At 40.9% G+C, this 24,411-nt stretch overlaps 1 protein-coding gene across 10 annotated transcripts in view; it reads left to right on the top strand.

The window, feature by feature from the left end:
• The window catches only part of MAPKBP1 (mitogen-activated protein kinase binding protein 1), a 175,541-nt gene that overhangs the window by 85,041 nt on the left and 66,089 nt on the right, over positions 1–24,411 (top strand). For all 10 annotated transcript variants that reach the window (XM_061611352.1, XM_061611351.1, XM_061611358.1 and 7 more), the window contains 3 exons: positions 16,736–16,798; positions 19,121–19,178; positions 24,131–24,301. In XM_061611352.1, the coding sequence (XP_061467336.1) occupies positions 16,736–16,798; positions 19,121–19,178; positions 24,131–24,301 (292 nt within the window). The remainder of the gene's footprint in view (positions 1–16,735; positions 16,799–19,120; positions 19,179–24,130; positions 24,302–24,411) is intronic.

Here is a 24,411-nt window from a genome sequence, read left to right as displayed (position 1 = left end):
TCTACCCATGATCACTGAAATTGGGGTGGCATCATCCATCTTCCTCCTTTACTACTCCTAAACACCTGATATGGACACAACAAGAGCACACCAACAAAACCTGCCTAAAGCAGTTATCCCATTAGGCCTCTGAGAGAATTGGGAACAGTCAGACCCGCTCAATATCTTTCACACAGGGCACATCTACTCCCCCTCTGTCTTACACCCACGGAAGGCCAGCCTTCTGCCAGTTACAGACTCTTACTCTGAAGGCATCTGGTGACTTTCTCCTATCCTTCAGTTAACTGCACAGGCTCTCATCCTGCGCAGGAACTCCACATGTGCCATATGCGCTCCCCATCTCTTAGACTCATTGTTAAAAAATAACAGGGGATAGCACCCTCGGGACTCACTAAGGGACACTTGTATGGACAAATGCAGTGAGAAGTCCTGGATGTGATGGGCAGCAATTTCTGTGACTACAACAACTAGGAACATAATAAAAACTATCATGTATGGACAAAAACTTTCATTTGTGATTGCTTTGCTCACACATTTATCTATGTGAGTGAATCTGTGAGGAGAAGATCAAAATAGTCCTGGAAAGGAATGTATTTTGACCTGGTTCACAAGTGATACTAAACCATGTTCCATGTAGGGAAGGAAACAAGCCACAGTCTAGATCAGCCTTTCCCAACCAGTGTGCCTCCAGATGTTGTTGGACCACAACTCCCATCAGCCTCAGCCAGCATTGCCGATGGTCAGGAAGATGGGAGTTGTGGTCCAACAACATCTGGAGGCACACTGGTTGGGAAAGGCTGGTCTAGATTGTTGTGATGTGTATGTCAACACTCATGGTTGGTTTCTCTCCAAATCTATTATATTGTTGTATGCCACCCCAGTCTCTGAGCAGTGTTAGACTTCCAGGGGTTCCTGTGGTTAACCAGGGTTTGGTTTCCTTGGAAAGAAGGTCAGTGTAAACTGTGATGTCTCATAGGATATATGGTTTTTATTTACACGCATTCCAACCTGAGCTTAAGAGGGAGGGATTCAAAGCATCAGCTGTCCAATAGATCTTGCTTTTCATCAGCTGGTGTCCTGAAGCAGTCCTGCAGGAAGCAGGCCTCTTTTGTGTTTTTTCAGTTCTCAGCCTTTTCTCAGACTCAACTAACACAAGCCTCTCTTTGGCCCCAGGAGGGGGGGGGGCTCTCCTGAAGAATTATTTAAACTCTAGGATCTCCCTGGCCCATTTGCCAGTTAATGAGCCCTTAACAGACCCATTAGCCCACCTGGCCACACTATTAGATTAACAAAGAAGACTAGTCTGACTAGTGGCACTGGTGTCATCCTTTTCAGATTGTATCTCTTACAGGCACAATTATAAATCAAAAAGGGTCTCACAGATATCATCCAACCCACCCCCACAATCCTATAACAATATATTTTGGAAAGTTGTTTGTCTGTTTGCTATGGATTGGAGAACACCTCTTAAAATATAACCAGTTTTTGCAAGATGGTTCCTGAGATGAAGGAGCAGGCTTTCATCCAGATGTTTGGAATACAATTGGACACCATTTTGAATCAAGATAGGGGACTGAACCTTTCGAAACTGCACTGATTTTTTAATTTATTAGAATTCTCAAGCAATACCAGCTATGAGGCTTCTAGTAAACTATCAACAGAAATCATCAAAATGCCAGCCCACATCATCTCCACATTAATCATTTCCCCATTTTCATTCTTCATTTAATTCAGATTTAACCTTTCTGGAAAAAATCTGCTAAGTATGTTTTTAAAAAACCTACCAATTATTGGTTTGTGATATCTGAGCAGCCTATTTTAAAATTTTGACCCTCCATGTGAGAGCACCCTCAGTCCCCCCTCCATACAATCTATGTTTATAAGTGGGGCCTGCATCAAAATGTTGCAGCACAGAGTGCTGCTGTTCAAGGTGCCACTCAAGCCCATGCTGCATTCCATCTGGTTTCCCACTTTTTCCAAGAGCCAGTCAGTATTCTGTGTCTGTACAACATGCTTAATCTGCGTTGGGTTGTTTTTGGAGGTTTCCCCCCTCCTTTAAGGTGTCTTTTTCCTAAAGATTTTTTTTGTACTCCTAAGCCTGCTGATATTTCGCTCTTGTGTGTGAATGGTGGTGTTTTGACTACGTAAACAGTGGCATTTGCATCTTAAAATTGGAAATAGAGAGAATTATCTTTTACATTTTGGTCCAGTGCTTATTTGGATACTGTCTTGGGATTTTCTGATTTCAAAGAGCTTGTTCCTTTTAGTATCCAGTAGTTGTTTGCAGCTGATATAGCAATAATGTTCGTTGAACCAGTCATAGTGGGAGGATTACGCTATTTTCTCCACTACATTTGGTACATACGTACAACCTCAGAAGTAAGTGCTCGTAGGTTAAAAAGGACAGAAAAGGAGGCAGTGCACACTCTCTGTACTGCAGACAGTTTACTTGCCTGGGACGATTTCCCATGTGGCTTAATTAATTGAATGAAGGCCTAGAGAATTAAATCATTGCCTTTCTTAGTAGCTATTGTGCGCTGCTTTCTTGGGATAAACTATCATTGATGATACGCCTGCTTCTTACCCTAAGTGGTTCTCAGTTCAATTTTTTAAAAGAAGAGAAAACGGAAGCATTCTTGTATCTGTAATGACAATGGGAACAGGGAAAGACTATGTTGTCTGTCCATAGGCAGATTGTGTTTTTCGTGCAAACAATTGGGGCTGTGTCAAAATATTACAAGTATATTTAGGGTGAAAAATGCCCTTTTTGGAGTGTGTGTGTATGTATGTATGCAGTGGTTCCCCCCAAAATGTATTCCTTCAGCTTTTTGTATCTGTTGTCACCTGCTATTTTCCTAGACTACTGCTACTTGCTACCATGTTATTTTAACTGGATAGAGCTGTCTTTCATTCTGCTTGATGACATGATCTCAGCCAATAAGGGATCACTTTGTGTATGATTTGGCTAAATTAAGCCAATTGCTTTGCCCCTACTCTGCAGTGAGAGACGGGAGATATTCCCTTTTCCATGGCAACTGAGCTGTTGCGTCCTTTTTGCCCATCTGTGGAAAAGGTTTCACTGTCTGCCACAGTTAATTACAACTCTCATTCATTTCAAGGAAGACTTCTGCGAACGTTCCAATAGATCGCACCAATTGTTTGTCTAGTACTTACCATGTTATTCAGAAACTCTCCAAGTTGCAAGATTGAATCAGAATCTTATGTAATATATTATTTGCCCTTTGCAACAGTGGCCTGTATTGATAGTTTGCCTGAACTGTAACTTCTTCCCTGCCTCTTCTGTACATGAGTGCAGGTGATAGAGCATGCATTCTTATTCTTGGCTGAAAGCAACCTCAGTGGTGTTGTCTATGCTGCAAATTTGAAAAAAGTTCTGTTGAGAGTCCTTGGCAATCTGTTACTCCAGAGAACTGATAAATGATTTGGAACAGTTTTGCATAGCGATCCAGAGTTTCTTCAGTTAAGAAAACATTTCATTATGCATGAGCAGGATTTTTGTCATGGCAGTTTTATAACCATATCTTGTGTTTGTTGTAAAGTTTAGTGATGGATTTTTATATAATTGCCATCTCCTGAGGCCTTGGGGTACAGAATAGATTTAAAAATATTCATCAATCTCATATCACTTGTAATATCAGTTATAATGGGACATCACAACAGCCATGGTGAGTGTCTTTAATTTCTCTCTAGATTTCCAGACTCAGAATTCTTGTTGATGCCTGGATGATGCCTGGAGTCTGTTGTCTGTCTGTCTGTCTGTCTGTCTCTCTCGATCTTGTGCATACTTGATGCAGGTAGTATAGTAAGACTGTTTTAAAAACAAACAAATCACCTGTGGGAACATCTTTGTTGCTAGAACATGTTTCATAAAGTAGTGCATGCTTTATCAGTGAGATTCCCCCTCCCCCCCACTGGAAATTAATGGTTGTGGGTGTATCTCATGATCTGGGGAGCTCAATGCAGCTCCAAAAATTATAATATAATTATGTCCTCTCCTTAGGTATCACCTGGGTGTTTGTTGGGCATGTTAATTTTAAACTGTTGTTGATTTTGCTTGCTTCTACTCCTAAAGTGCAGTAATTCTCAAACTTTTTACTATGGGCCACTTGAAAATTGCTGGGGGTCTTGGTCGATTACTTAATAAACTTTTTGTTCTATAAACCAAAGCACATACATCCGCAGAAGGCACCAGTGTCTTATTATAATAAGGTTAAGGCCTTATTAAATAAAGTGCAGGGCTAGGTACAGATATTCTTGACTGTTCTGTAGCCTTGGACTGTTCTGCAGCCTTTTCATGGAACCCCCCCCCCCCCCGTCAATGAATGAAGCTCACGGACCACTCTGATTCAGTGCATTTGACAATGCCAGAGAGGTGTGCTGGAAGACTATTTTACTGGGATAGTTGTGCTGGAGTAGGAGATAGTTTTAACATTGGGGAAAATCTTCAGACAATGCATATTATGGGTTTGGGAAGTTCTTTGATTTCAAATGATTTGACAGGCAGGTTCTATGACGCTGCAGAATTTTTGTTAGATTCACAAGCTTTTTCATTGCTGCTCTATATACACCAGTGTGTTTCTGACTTTCCACACTATGTATTGAGGTCATGTCAAATGCAGCATCTGTTTTAGATCTGCATCTTCAGTCGAAGAAACCCCAAAACTGCTTAACAGGTATCTTCTGTCAAGGTCCTATGGGTTATCTTACCAATTTGTCACTGAAAATGACTGTAGTGAGGAGTTGCGGTTTTTGCACACACTGTCATTTAGGAAAAGCAAGTAAAGGCTGTGCTCTCTGTTAAAAGAATGTTGTGGGGAAACATTGGGGCTGCACTGTTTTGCTCAGTCCTCCTCAGCCCTAGCCCGATGGTCAGGGATGATGTGAATTGTAGTTCAGCAACATCTGGAGGGCCAAAGTTTCCCCACATCTGTTCTACAATGAATAAAGATGTGAAATGTGCATGTAGTTGCATCCTTAAACATCTATGTAAGTTGTTCAGATGCATGTATATGAATATTTAAACATGCATATTTTACTTCCTACTTGATGTCTTTGCTCTGAATAACGCCAACACAGTTCCAACATTTGTTTCCTGCAGCAATTTTAATGTGTTAGTGGTGTTCTAACTTTTCATGACTTCTGAAGAAACAAACTACTCTGTGCAGAGATTCAACATCAGAATGGCTATTGGAACATCTGAGGACTGCTTTTGGAAGGGTGGGGATGGAATTCTACCCATTGCCTCAAGCTTTTAGGGGAAAGCCTGTAAAACCATGGTTTACATGTGCCTGTTTTGTTGAGCAGTACAAGCAGGAAAATAGATGCATATGTCATATGCGAAATCGTAGTTGCACATGGTGATCTACTTGCATTTTGTGTACTTTGTGCCACACAAAATATTTGAAGTGGTCCTGGGAATCAATGTGCCCCATGAAGCAGTAGTAGCTCTTTCTTTCCCTGCCGCGGATGCTGATTTTGCTGATTTCATTACTGTTCTATTGTGTTGCTGAGAAGTGAAAACACTGCACAGGAATTGTCCCTATTGATTAATCCTGGGCAAGGCTAAGAAAATAAACAAGAGGTGTCTGGAGGAGGGAAAAAATGGTTAGTGAGAAGATTAGCCACTTTATGCATGCTGCTAAAACAGTGTCTCAGAAGGATGGGTCTTAAATCCCCATAGTAATAATAATAATAATAAAATTTTATTTTTAGGCTGCCTATCTGGCTGAATGAACAGCCACTCTAGGCGGCGTACATAATTAAAATTTAAAATACACATATAAATACAATTATAACATATTCAATTTACCCACATCTGTACACTGTAGAATTGAAATTAACCAGGGATTCTGTATGCCCGCTGAAACAGACATGTTTTTAGTCCTTGGCGGAAGCCTACCAAGGAGGGGACATGGCGTAGGTCATATGGCAGAGAGTTCCAGAGGGTGGGGGCCACAACTGAGAATGCCCTCTCTCTGGTCCGCACCAGTCTAGCTGTTTTAACTGGTGGGACCAAGAGAAGGTCTTGAGAGGCTGATCTCGTCAGGCAGCATACTTGGTGATGCTGGAGGCGCTCCTTTAGATACACTGGACCGAAACCGTGTAGGGCTTTAAAGGTTAACACCAACACCTTGAATTGGGCTCGGTAAACAACTGGTAACCAGTGGAGATCTTCAAGCACTGGGGTGATGTGATCCCGCCGGCGGCTATTCTTAATCAACCATGCCGCCGCATTCTGTACCAGCTGTAATTTCCGGACCGTCTTCAAGGGTAGCCCAACGTAGAGCGCATTACAGTAGTTTAAGCGAGAGGAGACCAGGGCATGCACTACCCGCGGGAGCAGATGAACCGGAAGATAGGGTCGCAGCCTCTGTATCAGATGTAATTGATACCAAGCTGCCCGGCTCACTGCTGATACCTGAGCCTCCATGGACAGCTGGGAGTCAAGAATGACCCTGAGGCTGCGAACCTGGTCCTTCAGGGGCAAACTAACCCCATTTAGCACCAGGTCAGTATCTCTTAATCTTCTTTTGTCTCCCACAAGCAGTACCTCGGTCTTGTCAGGGTTCAGTTTCAGCCTGTTACCTCCCATCCATTCACTTACGGACTCCAGGCACTTGGAAATAGTCTCCACAGCCAACTCCGGTGAGGACTTAAATGAGAGATACAGCTAAATGAGAGATAGCTGGCTAACTGGTTTGTCTCCTGCCTTTACAAGTTTGGATTGTACCCTTCAGTCTTTTGGAAGAAGTCTTCATGTTCTACCCCGGCTTGTCTGTGGCTGAAAACTGCTGATGTAGGTGTGAAGTGTACATCCACACACCATGAGGGGATTGGTGATTTATTTTAGCACAGCATTTTAACTGAGCAGCACTCAGGAATCTCAATTCTTTATGAGGCTTTTCAAAGAATTGTTTCAGATGTCCTCTTTTCTAGGGGTGTACTTATGTGGTGATTTACCCTCCTTATGTACATATGGGGGATTTTTAGGGTTAAAGAAGTAGGGACTGTCACAGTGGAGCGACTTGGTTCTATCTGTTTGCTTGGTCAGGTCTTAGCAAGTGTCCTGAACGCTGTACATATGAAACTGTTTTCTACAGGGCAGACTCTAGCCCACTACTGCCTATTTCAACTAGCTATGCCTCTTCAAAGTCTTAAGCAAGATCTCTCTCAGCCCTGGCTGACATCCTTGTAACTGGAGACATCAGGGATTCAATCTGGATCTTCTGCATACAAAGCATGTGCTCTACTGGCCAGTTCTTGGAGATGACTGAGAGCTATTCCTTTTAAACTTGAAATGCTAACAGCAGATTTCAAAGCAAATTCTTTAAAAAACGATAAACCAAATTGAAAAGTTATTGCAACAACCTTCAAAAGCTGGGCCAAAATTTTATGTATGAATAATATATTTCATGCAAGTAATTAGATAAATGGAGTGAGGAATGAGATGAAGGCCTTTTCTACTTGGTTGGGTTACTAGAGGATTTCTAAGCCATTAACTCAGTTAGCTTAACTTCTGTCCCTGGAAAACTGGTAGAAAGTATTATTAAAGCTAGATTAACTAAGCACATAGAAGAACAAGCCTTGCTGAAGCAGAGCCAGCATGGCTTCTGCAAGGGAAAGTCCTGTCTCAGTAACCTATTAGAATTCTTTGAGAGTGTCAACAAGCATATAGATAGAGGTGATCCAGTGGACATAGTGTACTTAGACTTTCAAAAAGCGTTTGACAAGGTACCTCACCAAAGGCTTCTGAGGAAGCTTAGCAGTCATGGAATAAGAGGAGAGGTCCTCTTGTGGATAAGGAATTGGTTAAGAAGCAGAAAGCAGAGAGTAGGAATAAACGGACAGTTCTCCCAATGGAGGGCTGTAGAAAGTGGAGTCCCTCAAGGATCGGTATTGGGACCTGTACTTTTCAACTTGTTCATTAATGACCTAGAATTAGGAGTGAGCAGTGAAGTGGCCAAGTTTGCTGACGACACTAAATTGTTCAGGGTTGTTAAAACAAAAAGGGATTGTGAAGAGCTCCAAAAAGACCTCTCCAAACTGAGTGAATGGGCAGAAAAATGGCAAATGCAATTCAATATAAACAAGTGTAAAATTATGCATATTGGAGCAAAAAATCTTAATTTCACATATACGCTCATGGGGTCTGAACTGGCGATGACCGACCAGGAGAGAGACCTCGGGGTTGTAGTGGACAGCACGATGAAAATGTCGACCCAGTGTGCGGCAGCTGTGAAAAAGGCAAATTCCATGCTAGTGATAATTAGGAAAGGTATTGAAAATAAAACAGCCGATATCATTATGCCGTTGTATAAATCTATGGTGCGGCCGCATTTGGAATACTGTGTACAGTTCTGGTCGCCTCATCTCAAAAAGGATATTCTAGAGTTGGAAAAGGTTCAGAAGAGGGCAACCAGAATGATCAAGGGGATGGAGCGACTCCCTTACGAGGAAAGGTTGCAGCATTTGGGGCTTTTTAGTTTAGAGAAAAGGCGGGTCAGAGGAGACATGATAGAAGTGTATAAAATTATGCATGGCATTGAGAAAGTGGATAGAGAAAAGTTCTTCTCCCTCTCTCATAATACTAGAACTCGTGGACATTCAAAGAAGCTGAATGTTGGAAGATTCAGGACAGACAAAAGGAAGTACTTCTTTACTCAGCGCATAGTTAAACTATGGAATTTGCTCCCACAAGATGCAGTAATGGCCACCAGCTTGGACGGCTTTAAAAGAAGATTAGACAAATTTATGGAGGACAGGGCTATCAATGGCTACTAGCCATGATGGCTGTGCTGTGCCACCCTAGTCAGAGGCAGCATGCTTCTGAAAACCAGTTGCCGGAAGCCTCAGGAGGGGAGAGTGTTCTTGCACTCGGGTCCTGCTTGCGGGCTTCCCCCAGGCACCTGGTTGGCCACTGTGAGAACAGGATGCTGGACTAGATGGGCCACTGGCCTGATCCAGCAGGCTCTTCTTATGTTCTTATGTTCTCTGCACTAAGAGAAGAACTTCAGAGGCTTAGTTCACACACAATGCTAAGTTAAATCCTGGCTTAGCACAGCCTTGTGGGTTCCCAGAGAGGAGATCACAGCTGCTTTGTTTATCCTCTGGTCTGGTGCTGCTGTACTGCTGGGGGTTAAGCCATTGTTTGGCTTAGCACGTTGTCCAAACCTGGCTCAAGGTTTGGATGACACACTAAGCCAAGCCATAGTTTATCTTGCAGCAGGATCAGAGGAGGAGCAAACTGGCTGTGATTTCCTCATCAGGAGCCTTTATGCTCACATGTTAAGCCATGGTTTGGCTTAGTATTACATGCAACTGGGTCACTTAATTATGGCTTATTTATTGCCAACCACTGCAGCTTAATCATGGTTTATTTACTGCCAACAAACCACAATCTGAAGCCATGGTTTGTTGTTGGCTTACTAAGGAACAGGTGATAGATATGCCCAATATTGTTTGCACAAGCTGCCTTCCTTTTAAATCCCTCTGGAGGTTTATTGCAGAATCTTTTCCACAATGCATGCACTTAAGTTGGTATAATCTCCAATTAATTTATTGACCCAGCTGTTTAAAAAACCCCAGACAATATGATCTTTCGGTATTGTGCTATGCTTGTGTTGTGTTGGCCTCGCTTGCATGTAATGCGAAGCTATCCATGGCTTAGTGTTATGAGGATGAGCCACAGCCTTGGGCATGTGATATCAACCCATATCCCCTTTTAAGCATTTGTAAACTGCAGCTGATGATGGTCTATGTTCAATGAATGAAGTGCTCAATATCAGGAAGTGTTCCAACAAAGATAATTTAATGTATTTTGAAAACTTTGTGCACAATATAATATTTGTAGTACTTTTCATACTGTGGGATTTTTTTTACCTGAAAGGTAAAAATTGTTCCACAGATTATAAGAATTTGGACTGTTAACCACCTGGTGATGGTAGAAGCTGTACCTGCAAAAGTTGCAATCCGTAGAAGCCTTAAAGGAGAAAAAGAGGCTGTTCTAAATGGGCTATGAGAACCCTAAGCCTAAATGCTGCCTGCAGTTCAGGTTCTGGTTTGAATATAAGGAACTTCCAAGAGCCTCAAAGTTCTGGACTACAGGAAAATTAATGAGGAATTTGCAACGTACTACTCAAAACTATACACGTCAGATAAACCAGATGACCACAAAATAGAGGAGTATCTGCCACAGATAGAATTGAAAAATCTCTCTCCAGATCAGATGTTGTATTTGAATCAACCAGTGATGACTGAAGAAGTCATCGATGCTATCAAGAATCTGAAAAATGGCAAAGCTCCAGGCGATGATGGATTCACTAGCGACTTCTATAAGGCATTTAAAGCGGATCTTGCTCCCTGGCTGACTCAACTATTTAATAACATCCTGTTGGAGGGAACAATACCTGACACTTGGCGTAACTCAAAAATTAATAGTACTACTAAAGCCTGACAGAGGCCCTCAGTCACTGAACTCCTATCGCCCCATAGCACTTATAAATCAAGACGCCAAACTGTTAACTTCAATAATGGCTAAGCGACTGAATGTATTTATCGGACAAGTTATATCCCCAGATCAATCTGGGTTTATGCCAAGACGTAACGTTGCAGATTCAATATGCAGGGTCCTGAATATTATACATGTTATCAATGCTAACAAACTTTCTGCAGCTTTGGTATCTCTTGATGCACTTAAAGCCTTTGATAGGGTGGAATGGGGGTTCCTAAAAAAGTTGTTGCATAAGACAAACTTTGGAAAAGTGTTTTTACATCTGATTGACCAACTATATTCAACATCATCAGCAATAATATGCACAAATGGTCTATAATCTCCCCGTATAGAATTGGGAAGGGGAACTAAACAAGGATGCCCTCTATCCCCATTATTATTTCCCCTCACTATAGAAGCCTTAGCGCAAGGGGTAAGGCTTAACTCAGGGATAGAGGACATCCATGATGGAGGCAAGGATCATACTATTAACTTATTTGCTGATAATGTGTTATTGATGCTTAAGAATCCGGACAGGGCAATCCCCTATATAAAAGAGGCTCTAGAAGAGTATCACAACGTTGCAGGCTTAGAGATCAGTTACTCAAAATCAGTAATGTTATGCTTTCATATATCACTGGCTGAACAAAATTGGTTAAGCACAACCTCAGGCTTTCATTTAAGCCGTGGCAGATTCCGCTATCTGGAAGTATTGATCTCTAAAGATCTTAATCAACTTAGGGGATGCAACTTCAACAAAGTCACAAAGACAATAATCAAAGAACTGACAGGTTCGCAGCATCTGAAACTGTCCTGGATGGGCAGGATAGCTGCCATCAGAATGGTCATTTTACCTAAATTATTGTTTCTTTTCAAGGTACTCCCAATTTCAGTACCTAAACAGTAGTTTGGCAAATGGTAGAAAATACTAGAAAAATTTATTGCGAAGGACAAATACAATAGAACAAGTGCAAGGACCAGATACAGATCCAGAAACATGGGAGGCTTGGGGGTACCTAATCTAAAACTATATTATGATGCTTTCCAACTCAAACAGCTTTTGCATATCATTAGGAATTCCGAAGATACAGTGTGGGTAGCCATGGAGACAGAGAGAACGGTACCCTCAATTCGAGCATGGCCATTTCTATCCCGATCATGGCCACAAATCTCACTTCAATGGAAATTAGCAGACAACCTTTCAGCTGAACGATGGATGGGCAGAGTATGGGAAATAGCACTTTCTGAAAAACTAATGTGACACGACAGAAAAGTTTGCGGCATAGCAAAAACAGACAAATTTGACGAGGTGTAGTACCCATTCATAGTTTATATTAACAAAACTCTACCAGTTTTCTCTCCCCCATTATCCCAGGTTTCGCTATGGAGAGGGTCTATCTTTCACACTAACACAGAGAAACTTATAGAAGGGCACAGAGAATAAAGTCATTGGGTAAAAAGTAATTATAAAAGGCCATTTTGTTTTTATTAAGGTTTGGATACAAGATTGGATTGTCAACATCATTTGTATATACAATGTACTCCATGTTTGTTGATTAACTGTTCATTTTTCTGTATATCCTGAAAAATAAAAGATAATTATTAAAAAAAAAGTTCTGGAGTAAGAGTTAACATAAATCATAGAATAGTAGAGTTGGAAGGGCCATATAAATCATCGAGTCCAACCCCCTTGTTCAATGCAGGAATCCAAGTTAAAGCATAACTGACAGGTGGTTGTCCAGCTGCCTCTTGAATGCCTCCAGTGTTGGAGAGTCCACCACTTCCCTAGGTAATCGGTTCCATTGTTGTACCGCTCTAACAGTTAGGAAGTTTTTCCTGATGTTCAGCTGAAATCTGGTTTCCTCTAACTAGAGCCCATTATTCTGTATTCTGTACTCTGGGACAATTGAGAAGAGATCCTGGCCCTCCTCTGTGTGATAACCTTTCAAGTACTTGAAGAGTGCTATCCTATCTCCCCTCATAAAAAAAGGTGTTTGGAACTCCAGCTGGCCATTATAAGTTATGGAAAATGTAGCAAAGATATTTTATCCCACTTATACTTCAAGGAGCTCAAGGCCGCATATAACGTTCCCATCCCATCCATTTTTATCAGCACAACAGCCTTGTAAGGTAGGATAGTCTGAGAGAGGGCGAGTGGCCCGAGGTCACTCGGTGAACTTCATGGCTTAGTGAGAATATGTACCTTGGTCCCCCTTGACCTAACCCAACATACCCGCAACATCTCTACACAGGAGACTTTTATAAAACAATAACTTGGAAGAAATTCTGCCACTGATGCATAGCTCTTTGGGGACTATGTGAGTGTGGAGTGTATGCTGTGTTGGAAGAAAGAAAAGTCAGAGTTGGGTCTCCAACTTCATTTTCTGGTAAGGCCTCTGCTGGATCTGACAAGGGCCCTGCTGGATCAAGTCAGAGGCCCATCTAGTCCAGCATCCTGTGTCCCACATTGGTCAGCTTTGGGAATTCCACAAGTAGAACTTGAGGCCTATAATTCTGTCCCACAGCTGATATTCAGAGGCGTGGCCCCTGTAATCCTGGAGGGCTGTACACAGCCATCATGGCTAGTAGCCATGCATCTTCCATGCATCTGTCTAATCCCCTGTTAAAAACATCTAAGTTGTCAGCCATCATCACATCTTGTGGCACTGTATTTCATAATTTAACTATGCACTGTGTGAAGAAGTACTTCCTTTAGCCCATCCTGCTTTATTGGATGGGCCTTTGGGTTCTAGTATTCTACCATGCATGAGTGACAAATTCTACAGGTGAAGCATTTCAAAGAACTAAAATACTGTGGGAAAGCTTCACTTATAATATTTCTGCCAGCCTGCCACACTTGGGAACATAGCCAGAAAAAAGGAGGTGTCAACAGAGTGCAGGAGAAGACATGACTGCAATAATAATCTTTCCTGTTAGTCATTTGAAGGAAGAACTTGAGAGAGCAAGGATGGAAGGAGGGCATTGCAAAAGAAGCGTCAAACCAAGGCAGGGAAGCAGACATAGCAAGGGAGAGGCATAAATATAGAGTAGGGCTAAAGCCTAGAAAAACCACATGTTTTGGAGAAAGTGAGAAGAGGAGAAAGTGGAGGGAGTGGAGGGGGGCAGAGTTGTATAGAGTAGCTGTTTTTGAATGTCAGATACTGTGTAACTGTGATTCTGATGTCTGATTCCTTGCAGTTCCGTTCCTAAATTTAACTTTAATGAGAAAACGTAACCTTCCCCCTCTTCATTCTTTCCAGAACCGTTGCTTTAATTATGTGTTATTTGAGGGAGCTTAAGTGGCAAGCTGCCCTATCTTTATCGTTTCTGCCTCACCCTGTTCTGTGGCTGAACTGGTCTTCCTTACGTGTGTGGCTGGCAAGTCGGAGGCCTGCGCTCGCTTGCTACCTCTCTCCCTCATATTCAGTACTGCAGGGTGTCTACAGGTATACATCATTTCAGAAGTGAGCCCACTATGGCAGTGCACTCATTGCATTTCAAACATAAATACCATTACCTCCTCCACACTGAGTTTAAAGGAAACCTGTCTTTTCTGATTTACGGCGGATGTTGGATTTGTGCAGCGTTCATTGGCTGCCTGTTGCATCAGTCACAAAGTGACTTCCACCTTTCTTAGAGCACGTAAAAATATCATGGGGCTTCCCCTTGGTAATTTATAGTGGTTTCAGTGCTGCTTATGCATCCACACAACATTGTCCTCATCAAAATGCAATCCCATATTATTTTCCTATTTAACCCAGATTTACTCTTTCTATGGAAAATCTGATAAGTGAACACAGAAATGGGTAAATCCAGATTAAGTGAGGGGGGCGGAATATGGGATGGTGTTTTGTTGAGAATGATGCTTCGTGGATGTTGAGAAATGTGCATGCATGAACAGTACCAAGACCACAATAAACATTCATGTGGAAGTTCCCTTGGAAAGTGCCAAATAAATATTTCAGCATGTAACCGTGCATGTCCTTGGAAAAACAAAGTTGACAGCTCACCTGAAGTGTGTGTGTGGCAATCTGCATCCAATTGGAAACCAGGTACGTTTGTCCTTTGAGGAGGGAAGCAGAGTGTACCTCACAGCAAGAATGCACACATCTGCTCCTATCTACATCTGTCTGGAGCTATAGGGGCTAATCTAAAATATTCCTTGACCAAGAATTCTGAGGTGTCCTCCTTTCCTTCCTCTGGGACAGCTGCTGGGAATCGCAATGCTACTGATGATGTTCCCTACGGGTACTGGGGAATCATTTGTTGCTGCTGTCAGATGCTCTCTGATAATACTTGGGAATTAGCACATACAAAATTCATTTTTAGATCTCACATCTACTTTGTTTTTCTAAAAGAAATACTGTAGCTGGCTTTGCAATATTTGGAGATGGAGAGCAGGCAGTTGTTTTAAGCATTGCATTTCATGGTTGTGCTCTACTGTCAGAGGAAGCAGTCTTTCAGGAAAGAGACTTGTGCAGCTTGTAGGTGTGTCACGTTAAACCTTGAGTGAAAATGTTTGAAACGGTAAGGAAAGCCAGTAATTGCATCTGTAAGCAGTTTGTGCAAACGAATTGGATAAGACAACAACCTGATAGGGGTTTATGGCAATGACCCTACAGTGCTGCTGTGAGCAGTTTCAATAAAATGCCTTTGAATTTAAAATGTGACTAAGCTTGGAAGTTTGATTCTAATAAGCTTGGTGATTCTAGGACAACAATAAGGTCACATTTTTGACAAAAGCACAGAACTGCTTTCTAAGGGTCCCTCCAGACTGCTTTTTGTGAGTGTGTGTGTCAGCATATTCTGCAACATATTACAGATGCAATAATAGTGCGTTAGTGTTGGATTTATACTGGAACATCCACACATCATTCCACTTTATTGTTCTGTGATGCTTCTCCAATGGAATGTCACATTCACACCATACATTTAAAGTACATGGCTTCCCTCAAAAAATCCTGGAAATTGTCATTTACCCTGCACAGAGCTATAATTCCCAGCAAACTACAGTTCCCAGGATTCTTTGGTGATTTAAATGTATGGTGTGGATATGGCCTTATTGCATTATTGCCTTCTGGAGGGGCACTCTTGGACTATAGTGCAACAAAAGGGGGACAAAAATAAACTAAAACATTTGAGGTATCAAAAGTTACAGGATTTCAGCAAAAGTACAAGACATGCACATATTGCAAATGAAGCGGGACGTCTGCCCTAAAACTTTTGCAGGTGCAAACAGTATTGAAAGTGGATATGATCACTGTCACTAATCATCATATTGCTTGTTTTTTATGTTTATATACTTTTATGTTTGATGTTTATATGCCTTTATTTTGTACGTCGCTCAGAGTGGCTGGGTTTCCAGCCAGATGGGCGAGTAATAAATCGAATAAAATCAAATCATGAATGCACAATAAAAAGGATATTTGGAAGGACCATAATCTAACTATCCCTTCTTGCAAGGCTCATTATTACTTACCTTTGTTTTTGTGTTCTGAGAAAAACATACTACTTTTTTCAACATAGTACTCATCTTTATATTACGGAGGCAATGAGGGAGAATTAGAAGTGATCCTCATGTTTATATGAATCATATGGTTCTGCACCACTACAGAATTCTGGTGGGGGAACTGTGTGACTAATGTAGGAGAATGTTCAACCAACTAATGTGGAAAACCAGCACATCACAGAGAATGGTTATTGGATAGTATTCTTTCTGTTCTATCTTCTGTTTGCAGGGATGTTCTTTCTATGCGGCCATTCATATATGACACACCTCCCACATTACCTCAGTTCTGAACTGTACTGATCCAGGAAAGCTGTACCATCTGCTTTTTTCTGAACTAACTGAACATGGCTGATGTGCGCAATTTGTTTCAGATCAAGCTGTCACTTCTATTCTAAGTAGCCCACAACATCCAAAGCAGGATCATGCTTTGACTTTTGACCCATTTGGGAATCCCTGATATGGTATAACATATAATGTAACGCCTGTTAACCCTTTTTTACATGAAACTGAAGCCTTGCATCCAGTGGAAACATAATTTAAGACAGTGATATAGGGAATTTTGTACTTGCCAAATGGTTCTGAAGACTTTTTATCTTTCTAATAGCCTAGAGTTGGCTTGTTAATCCCAGGAGAAGAAAAGAGAATATTCAATAATTGCAATCACAAAGCTATTCTGTACATTTTCTTTAAAAATTCTTAAAATTCTTATTCTCTAGGTGTGTCGTTGTGCTGTTCAACCCCAGGAAAAATAAGCAACATCATATTCTGAATAGTTCCAGGTGAGTGAAACCCAGAGCTCTGAAGTGGTGAATTCTCCATTATCTGGAAGAAAAATGCAAGGGCAGGTTCTAACTAGAGCATATGATGAATTCTTCCTAATAAAGAACACTTTAGAGAAAACGCTGCATCTGTTTCATATAATTTACCACTGAGATGGTTTTGAGACATGGAGTGAGAATCCAAAATTTAAAGACTATAATGTTTAAAATGTTTTCTTTTAATGTATTTTAAGATCTGTTTTTATGGTGTTTTAAAGTTTTTTAGTGCTTTGTTTGCTGCTCTGGGCTGCTGCTGGGAGGAAGGGTGGGATACAAATTAATTAATTAAATAAAATCTTGAAACCTCAGTGCAAGCCCCCCCCCCCAATCCCTTTACTGAAATTTGCATAGTGAAGTTTGCAATTTAGGAGTTCATGCTTTGGGATTAAATTTTAAGATAATTATGTAGAAATACTTGTAGAAATTCACATGTTGGTAAGTTCAAGTATAACTTAGTATATAATTTAACTTAGTATATAACTCGTATAACTTATTAAAAGCAATAAATTTGAGTTTAAAATTTGAAAAATGTCAAATGGACACATTTAGAATGAGGTTGGCTCATGGGCCATTGAAATATTACTCACCTGGTACTTCATTTGTACTTCAGACAATTTATTTGTACTTCAGACAATTTCTGAATGTGTGTAGAATTCAGTTTTGGGGTCCACTCTGCACCAATTTTGTTGCAGGAAATGGGTGTCAAGATTCTTGACTGGGAGAAACAAGCTATCCACCTGCCAATTTTCACTCTGACTCCTCTTAACAGAACTTTATTTTCTTTAATGGAATAGGGGTGTATACTGAAAATAAGCACGTTTGTCGGGAACATTTTGAATCAGCATGACAAAACTTCCTTCATGCATCTTGGAAATTTTTAACAGGAGTCAAATGTTTAATTTGCTCTGTTTATATGACACTCTTGCTAATAAGTCCAGAACTTTTAAAGTGATTTTCTATACTGAAACTGGCCGGTCCTAGACCCAGAGGAGATGAAATCAGGTTGCTAGGCATCACCTGCATAATACTGGTTTTGCCATAGGTACAATTTACAATTCTAGCAGAACAAGGATTTAGGAAATGGGGTTCTGTCTGATGTTGCCCCTAGCCCTATCATAAAGAGAACATTGTAAGTGCTCCATGTGAATTGGATCACAGCCAGCTAGATGATACCTGAGACCCCAGAAGTGATTATTTAAATGCTCAAAAGTAGCTGCTTAGACTTCTAATAATAAACTTAAATATTTATCTAGTATTGGGAGTTTGAGTCATCAATGACAGTTGTGTTTTCAAAAATAAATCTGCTAACCTCAACTGTCACTTTTAGTATGAACTGGTAGCCATTTATTCTTCAAGAAGGGAGATATATTATTTGTCTTCTGGGTTTGCTGTGACGCAGAGGTGAGGGACCAGTGGCCCTCCAGATGTTGCTGAACTCCAACTCCCAGAGTCCCTGACTATAGGTCATAATGGCTGGGGCGAATGGGAGTTGGATTCCAAGAATATTGAGGGCCACAGGTTCCCCACCCCTGTTGTAAGGAATTGCATAGTAATGATCGCCTAGAAAAACATGGTCACTGAAATATCAAGGCTGAAATTCCAGCCTTGATTTCAAGTGAACACATCTAATGTTATGGGTCTCAACAACAGCAGGTCAGGGTGCTTGTGAGCTGTGCTGAATGAGATACAGAGCAGTTTAAATGGCTTCTTACCTGATCCAAACAGGTTTAAATTCTTTGTGGTTCCATTGCAGGTATAGGTGTTAAGATAAAAAACCCAAGCTTTTAACAGAATATGTTCTTGCACGCCCAGGCTATGCTGCTGTTTCTTTCTTGAAGTGTTCTGAGGTAGGTCTGGACTGTTGATCAGATTAGAACCTCTCTTTCCTTTGGGCATGACTCCTAATCAGATCAACAGCTCAAATAAATGTTAGCTGACAAAGCATGCCAAGGAGACACCATCGGCTTACCATGGATGTGTGTGGACTTATCCTGTGTTTATTTCACACACCCATGCCTGCAGCCAAACCTCCAAGGTTGAAAAACTTTAAAGGCACCGTTTACTCCAGCATGCCATATCTCGCCAACATTAGCCAGAATAGAATGCAATGTTTGGGCTTGTTTAAGAGTACGTAGATGGTACTCTTAAGCCCACCTGACAAAGACTGTCTTGGCTGTGCTTTCATTCACACAAACTGCTACACATTTCTGTGGGGTTGAAAACTCCTCAACGCTTCATCCAGTGTCTGTGCTGTTTCACAATAGGCTCTCCTTTTTTATGCAGGAAGACTATTACGGCCCTTGCTTTCTCTCCTGATGGAAAATACCTGGTTACTGGGGAGGTAAGTGATGCTCACGTGGGAAGCAGGTAGCTCTCATGGCCCAGAAACCCTAATACCTTCCTCCCACAACTATCCCAACAAACCAAGAACCCGTGCAGCCTTTTTCTGCCCTCCCAAAATGGAGGAAAAAAGCCTTAGTGCATTAAAAGAGTTGCCTGAGGGAGTGAGGGTGACATGGGGAAGAACTAATTTAGTCTCACTGTTGGATAGGTGCTTTTTAAATGAGTGGGAAGGTTTGCATTTTGACAGCAAACTGCTTCTCTCCCAAGAAACGCTAGAAGATTCTATCTAAAGTGTTGGAAGAGCTATGTTAGCATCCATTATGTGTGGTTGGGATCTGAGAAGAGCCATTGTCTAGTGGCAGAACATATGCTTTCCATATAGGACATTCTGTCTTTAGTTCCTGGAATTTCCAATTAAAGGATATTGGATGGCAACCCTGGAAAAGACTTCTCAGATGCTGGAGATCTGCTGCTATCTAAAATTGTATTTTGACCCAGATGTCCCATTAGTCTGACTCTGAATAAGGCTGCTCCTTATCTTATTGGGAAAATATGTCCATGTGGTTGGATAAAAAAGGATAATTACCCCCCTCCCAAGAGTGGGGAATAGGAGGTGTGGTTCACATTAGAAATGCATGATTATCTGATGAAGATATCCATAAGGGAACTCTTAATTTGCCTATGTGTTATGATTTGACATTTAAAGAGGAAACAAGCATGAACTCAGTTGCTCATCTTGTCTCAGTAGGTTTGCTTTTAGAAATATTTCCAGGGAGTAAGGATCAGACATTTGGGCAGATGAAAGTACAGCAATTTGATTTGCAGGGTGAGAGCTAGCTGAGGGAGCCGAACATATCTCCCCCCACCTTTTACTCATTTAAGGGAGGAAGTTGACCAAAGGTTCCTGTTGCTGCTTTCCGCCTTGTATTTCACCCTTCGGGAGATAAAGAAAACAACGTTAACAGTCTTATTTAAATGTTTAAGAGAGGAAAGGAAAGCACATTTGGAATGAAGCCTTGAGAATAGTGACAAAGATCACGGCAGCAAGATTATTATATGCACAAAAGTGGAAAATGGAATCAACACCAACAACGGAAGAATGGTTATTGAAATTAATGGACTTAGTAGAGATGGATAAATTAACATGTTTACTTAGAGAAAAATCGACAGATACATTTCTTAAGGAATGGAAGCCTCTCTTAGACTTTTTGTTGAAAGATCAAAATAAAATGATGATATTGGGATTTGACGATTAACTAAGACAGCCTATGGAGAAAAGTGATTCTGTATGTATACATTAAGGGACAGGTTTGATGTATATTATATACTTATAGCTGATCTGCGACAAATCGGAAGTCAACTATTTTATTTTTATTTTTTTTGTTGTGCTGTTATGTTTTTTGACTTTGTTTTGTTTGTCTTTTGAAAAAAATTGAATAAAAAATTATTAAAAAAAAAAAAAGAGAATAGTGACAAAGATTCTGGTGCCTGTGGCTTTGGCAGGGTTTAGTTTCTGGCAGAAAAGTTTTCCCCTTTGAAAGATGCATAAAGGGAGGACAAAGATGACTGCATTCAGTTTCTAATGCAGACCAGATACACAATGTTCATACTGTATGTGTAATGAAGCCTGAATTGATGGATGCTGGAAGCCCACAAAAATGTTGACTGTCCTCTTCTTGTCCATGTTGGATGGATGCCATAGATGTCTTCTGAGGCTGATTGCTATTGGGCCCTGCACACAAACATTTCTTTTTTATTATCCCCAATGTCTTGACTTTCAATATTGAATTTAAGAGATGCCCCCCCCCCAAAAAAAGAGGAGTGGTAATTAAATTCTAGATTTTTACCATTGGTCAGTGTCTGTGTCAATCTTAAGGTCATCTGAGCCATGTAGTCTGAAAGTCAGTGTTGGGCTAGATCCAACATTAGATGTGTTTGACAGCTCACAAGCAGGGCACGGTGGCAATGGTTCTCTTCCTTCTATCTGCTCCCCAGCATCAGAAGCATTTGGTGTGTGAATATGGTGGTTCCATTTAGCTATCATGTCTAATAACTCTTTAATTCAATGATCCATGCATCTTTTTAAAGCCATCTAAGCTAGTGACAATTGTTGCATCTTGCAATAATCAGTGACAGATGGTGGGGTGGTTGGCTAGATAAAACCTCCAATAACAGCTGCATGGCAATTGTGTAGGAGGAGAATGAACACTTCTATATTGGACCACTGACATGTGGCTGTGGTTGGGGGAGGGGAGAGTGCCACAGCCAGAACTATGGGTGTGCAAGGTTGCTGACAGGATAGCCATCATAGCCGATGGCATCATCTTGTGCCTGGGCGACTCTCTAGTCCTCAACTGTGTGCTTGTGTGCCGCTGGCTGTGGCACTCACTGCTTCTGTTGCTGTAAGAGCAAGATACTACTTCTTTGCAGCTGTCATATGGTGACCACTCATGTTTTCACTTAGCTGACCACTTCACCAACCACTGCTAGAAGAAATGAATGCCACAAAATAACTTTGTAGTTCAGTGTCCTTCCTCCCTCTTCTCCTATTGAACTCTCTACCAACTTGCTGCATTACTGTTCATAATCTTAGAAACCTCTAGTGTTTTGCTGTAATTTAAAAAAATATAAACTAAGAAGTTCCAGTTTTATGAGCTTTTCCTTATTGTGAAGATTCTCCAAAGAGACTGTGTCTAGAACTTACACTGTAGGCATGTTGCCCTTCTTGTGCACTCTTCCCTATGACCTCCAAGTCCAGTCAGGCATGAAGAAACACTGAACAGAATGCATTTTGCAATTTTAATTGCTGTACTTTTTCAGATCAGTTAGTAGTTGGGCAAAGCTTAATTTTTTAAAACAAGCATTTTTTAAAAAAATTGGGACAATACCATTTGGAATTTCATTTTCCAAATGGAGGTTTTGTTTCTGAGTGTGGAGAAGGTGCTGAATCAGAAGCGTTGTGCCTTGCGAGCCTGTTATGGGTCAACATCTCAAGTCATCAGTTTATCATTAGTCTGCTAAGGCTGCCACCACTTCCACGGAATTGTAGTCTGCAGTACTACACAGACAATTCAGGACTAACTACAGGCCAGTGTGGAAATAACTGCCAGAAAAAATATTCTTCTTCTCTGAGAGGTGAAATCAGCCTGGCCTTCCTTTGTCCTATTGTCTGGCCTGTCTACAGTTGTAGGAGAAGTAAAATATGAGACCTGGAAGATATTTCTAATGTGCTCCTGGTAGGAAGAACCCTGTGTGTTTGTAGGAATCCCAGCCTGTATGCGTGGGGGAAGTTTGAAATATGATAGGTAGGTTTTTAAGTAATGGAGAAACTAGGCCATTGTACCAGGTGCATGGCATTCTTTTAAAATACAAGCATTTTATCCTTGGGCTTCTCTCCCTACCTGAGACTTTCCATTGTCTGTTCATTATCAAGAGGCTTAGCTAACCCTAGCTAGGAAAGGTACCACTTTGCTTGGTTGCTATGGAGATATCATTTCATAGGCTACCTTTTTACAGGCTTTTGTGAAATCATGAAGGAGCTGTTGAGGAGGAGTTGCCTGTCAGGCCTGTCCCTCTGTATATTTCACTTTAAAATAAAGTGTTTCATTTTGGATGCAGTGTAAGGGAAAAGTGTTAACGGAACAAAATAAGGGCTTTTTACAACAGCAAAGCCGGTTCCTCTTTATCATTCAGTCGTAACCAAAAGAATGTGGTCACCTATGGGGATAATTAAACTATTATTCACATTAAATTATCTTCGCAGACAGAAATTAACATAAGTTTCTAGTGGTGTGGACCAGAATTTCTGAGATCTTCTCCCCCCCCCCAAATTGGGATTTTTCAGGGGTTCTTGGAGTGTTTGCTCTCCTAGAGGGCTGTGTTGTGAAAAGTCCAAAGAATTCCCTTTGGTTTTAACTCTGCTGTCTTCATTTTCTATTGTTGCTGTGTTTATCACTGCCCCTTGCCCATATTCTGTCACCCAGGTGTTCTGAGGTGATTCTGGAAGGCCAGGCAGGTGCTGCTACTGTTGCTTCTTCTTCTTCTTCATGATCTATGGTCAAGATGGCTCATAATAGGAAAAAAGCTACATAATTCAATCAGTTACAGAACAAATTCAGATAGTCAAACAATAAGTTAAAGAAAACATCTCATTAAGAAATATACATATACATTGTTTCTTCTAATCTATCCTTGAACTTCCCCATCAAGCTTCTTCTAGGAGGTGTTATGAAACCCTAGTCCAAACTTTTGCCTGTGAGGAACTCTAGATCATTTCTGAACAAGTTAAAAAGCAAAGGTTCCAAAAACACAGGTACTGATCCTTGGAGGATTTTATTCCATTGGGAAGCTGTTCATTTATTCCTACTGTCTGCTTCATGTTTCTTAAACAGTTACTGATCTATAAGAAGACCTCTTCTTTTGTTCCATGACTGCTAAGCTTACTCAGGAGTTTTTGATGAGGAACTTTATAAAAAGCTTTTTGAAAGCCTAAGTACACATTGTTGATTGGATCACCTCTATCTATAATATAGAAACTATAGATGCTTGGTAACAGGCTCGAAGAACTCTAAAAAGTTAGTGACACAATACTTACCTTTGCAGAAGCCATGCTGTTTCTGCTTCGGGAAGACTTGTTCTTCTATATTCTTGGTAACTTTTATCTTTGACAATGCTTTCTACCAGTTGTAGACATGAAACTAATTGCCCTGTAATTCCAGGTCTAACCACTTTCCAGTCCTCCTTTAGTGCTGGAAATTGGCCTTTGTGGATTTTTTAAATCAATGTTATTTTAAATTGAACATTTATGTGCAGAAATGAACACATTCGACTTGTCATGCACACTTGGCAAAAACATAATGAATTTATATGTAGGTATTGCAACTGGCTTTAAGGGTTAGAATTAATTGTCTTGACTCACTGCTATTGTCATTTCTCTTTTTCCATTTCCAGAGTGGGCACATGCCTGCTGTTCGAGTATGGGATGTTGCTGAGCGCACTCAGGTGGCTGAACTTCGAGAACATAAGTATGGCGTGGCATGTGTGGCATTCTCCCCAAGTTCCAAGTACATTGTCTCTGTGGGTTACCAGCATGACATGATAGTCAATGTTTGGTCATGGAAGGTAAAATGATAAGATTCTTGTTAGTATTCACCTAAGCCCAAGTGGGATCTGCAACAATATATTGCAGCGTGTCGTGCTTCTGTTCAGGCTGCCATGCTCTTTTTCAGCAT

The sequence above is a fragment of the Rhineura floridana genome, chromosome 2, assembly GCF_030035675.1.
Source record: "Rhineura floridana isolate rRhiFlo1 chromosome 2, rRhiFlo1.hap2, whole genome shotgun sequence".
NCBI classification, from domain to species: domain Eukaryota; kingdom Metazoa; phylum Chordata; class Lepidosauria; order Squamata; family Rhineuridae; genus Rhineura; species Rhineura floridana.
The sequence above is the reverse complement of the archived record's forward strand: the minus strand, read 5'-3'. Positions and strand labels throughout refer to the sequence as shown.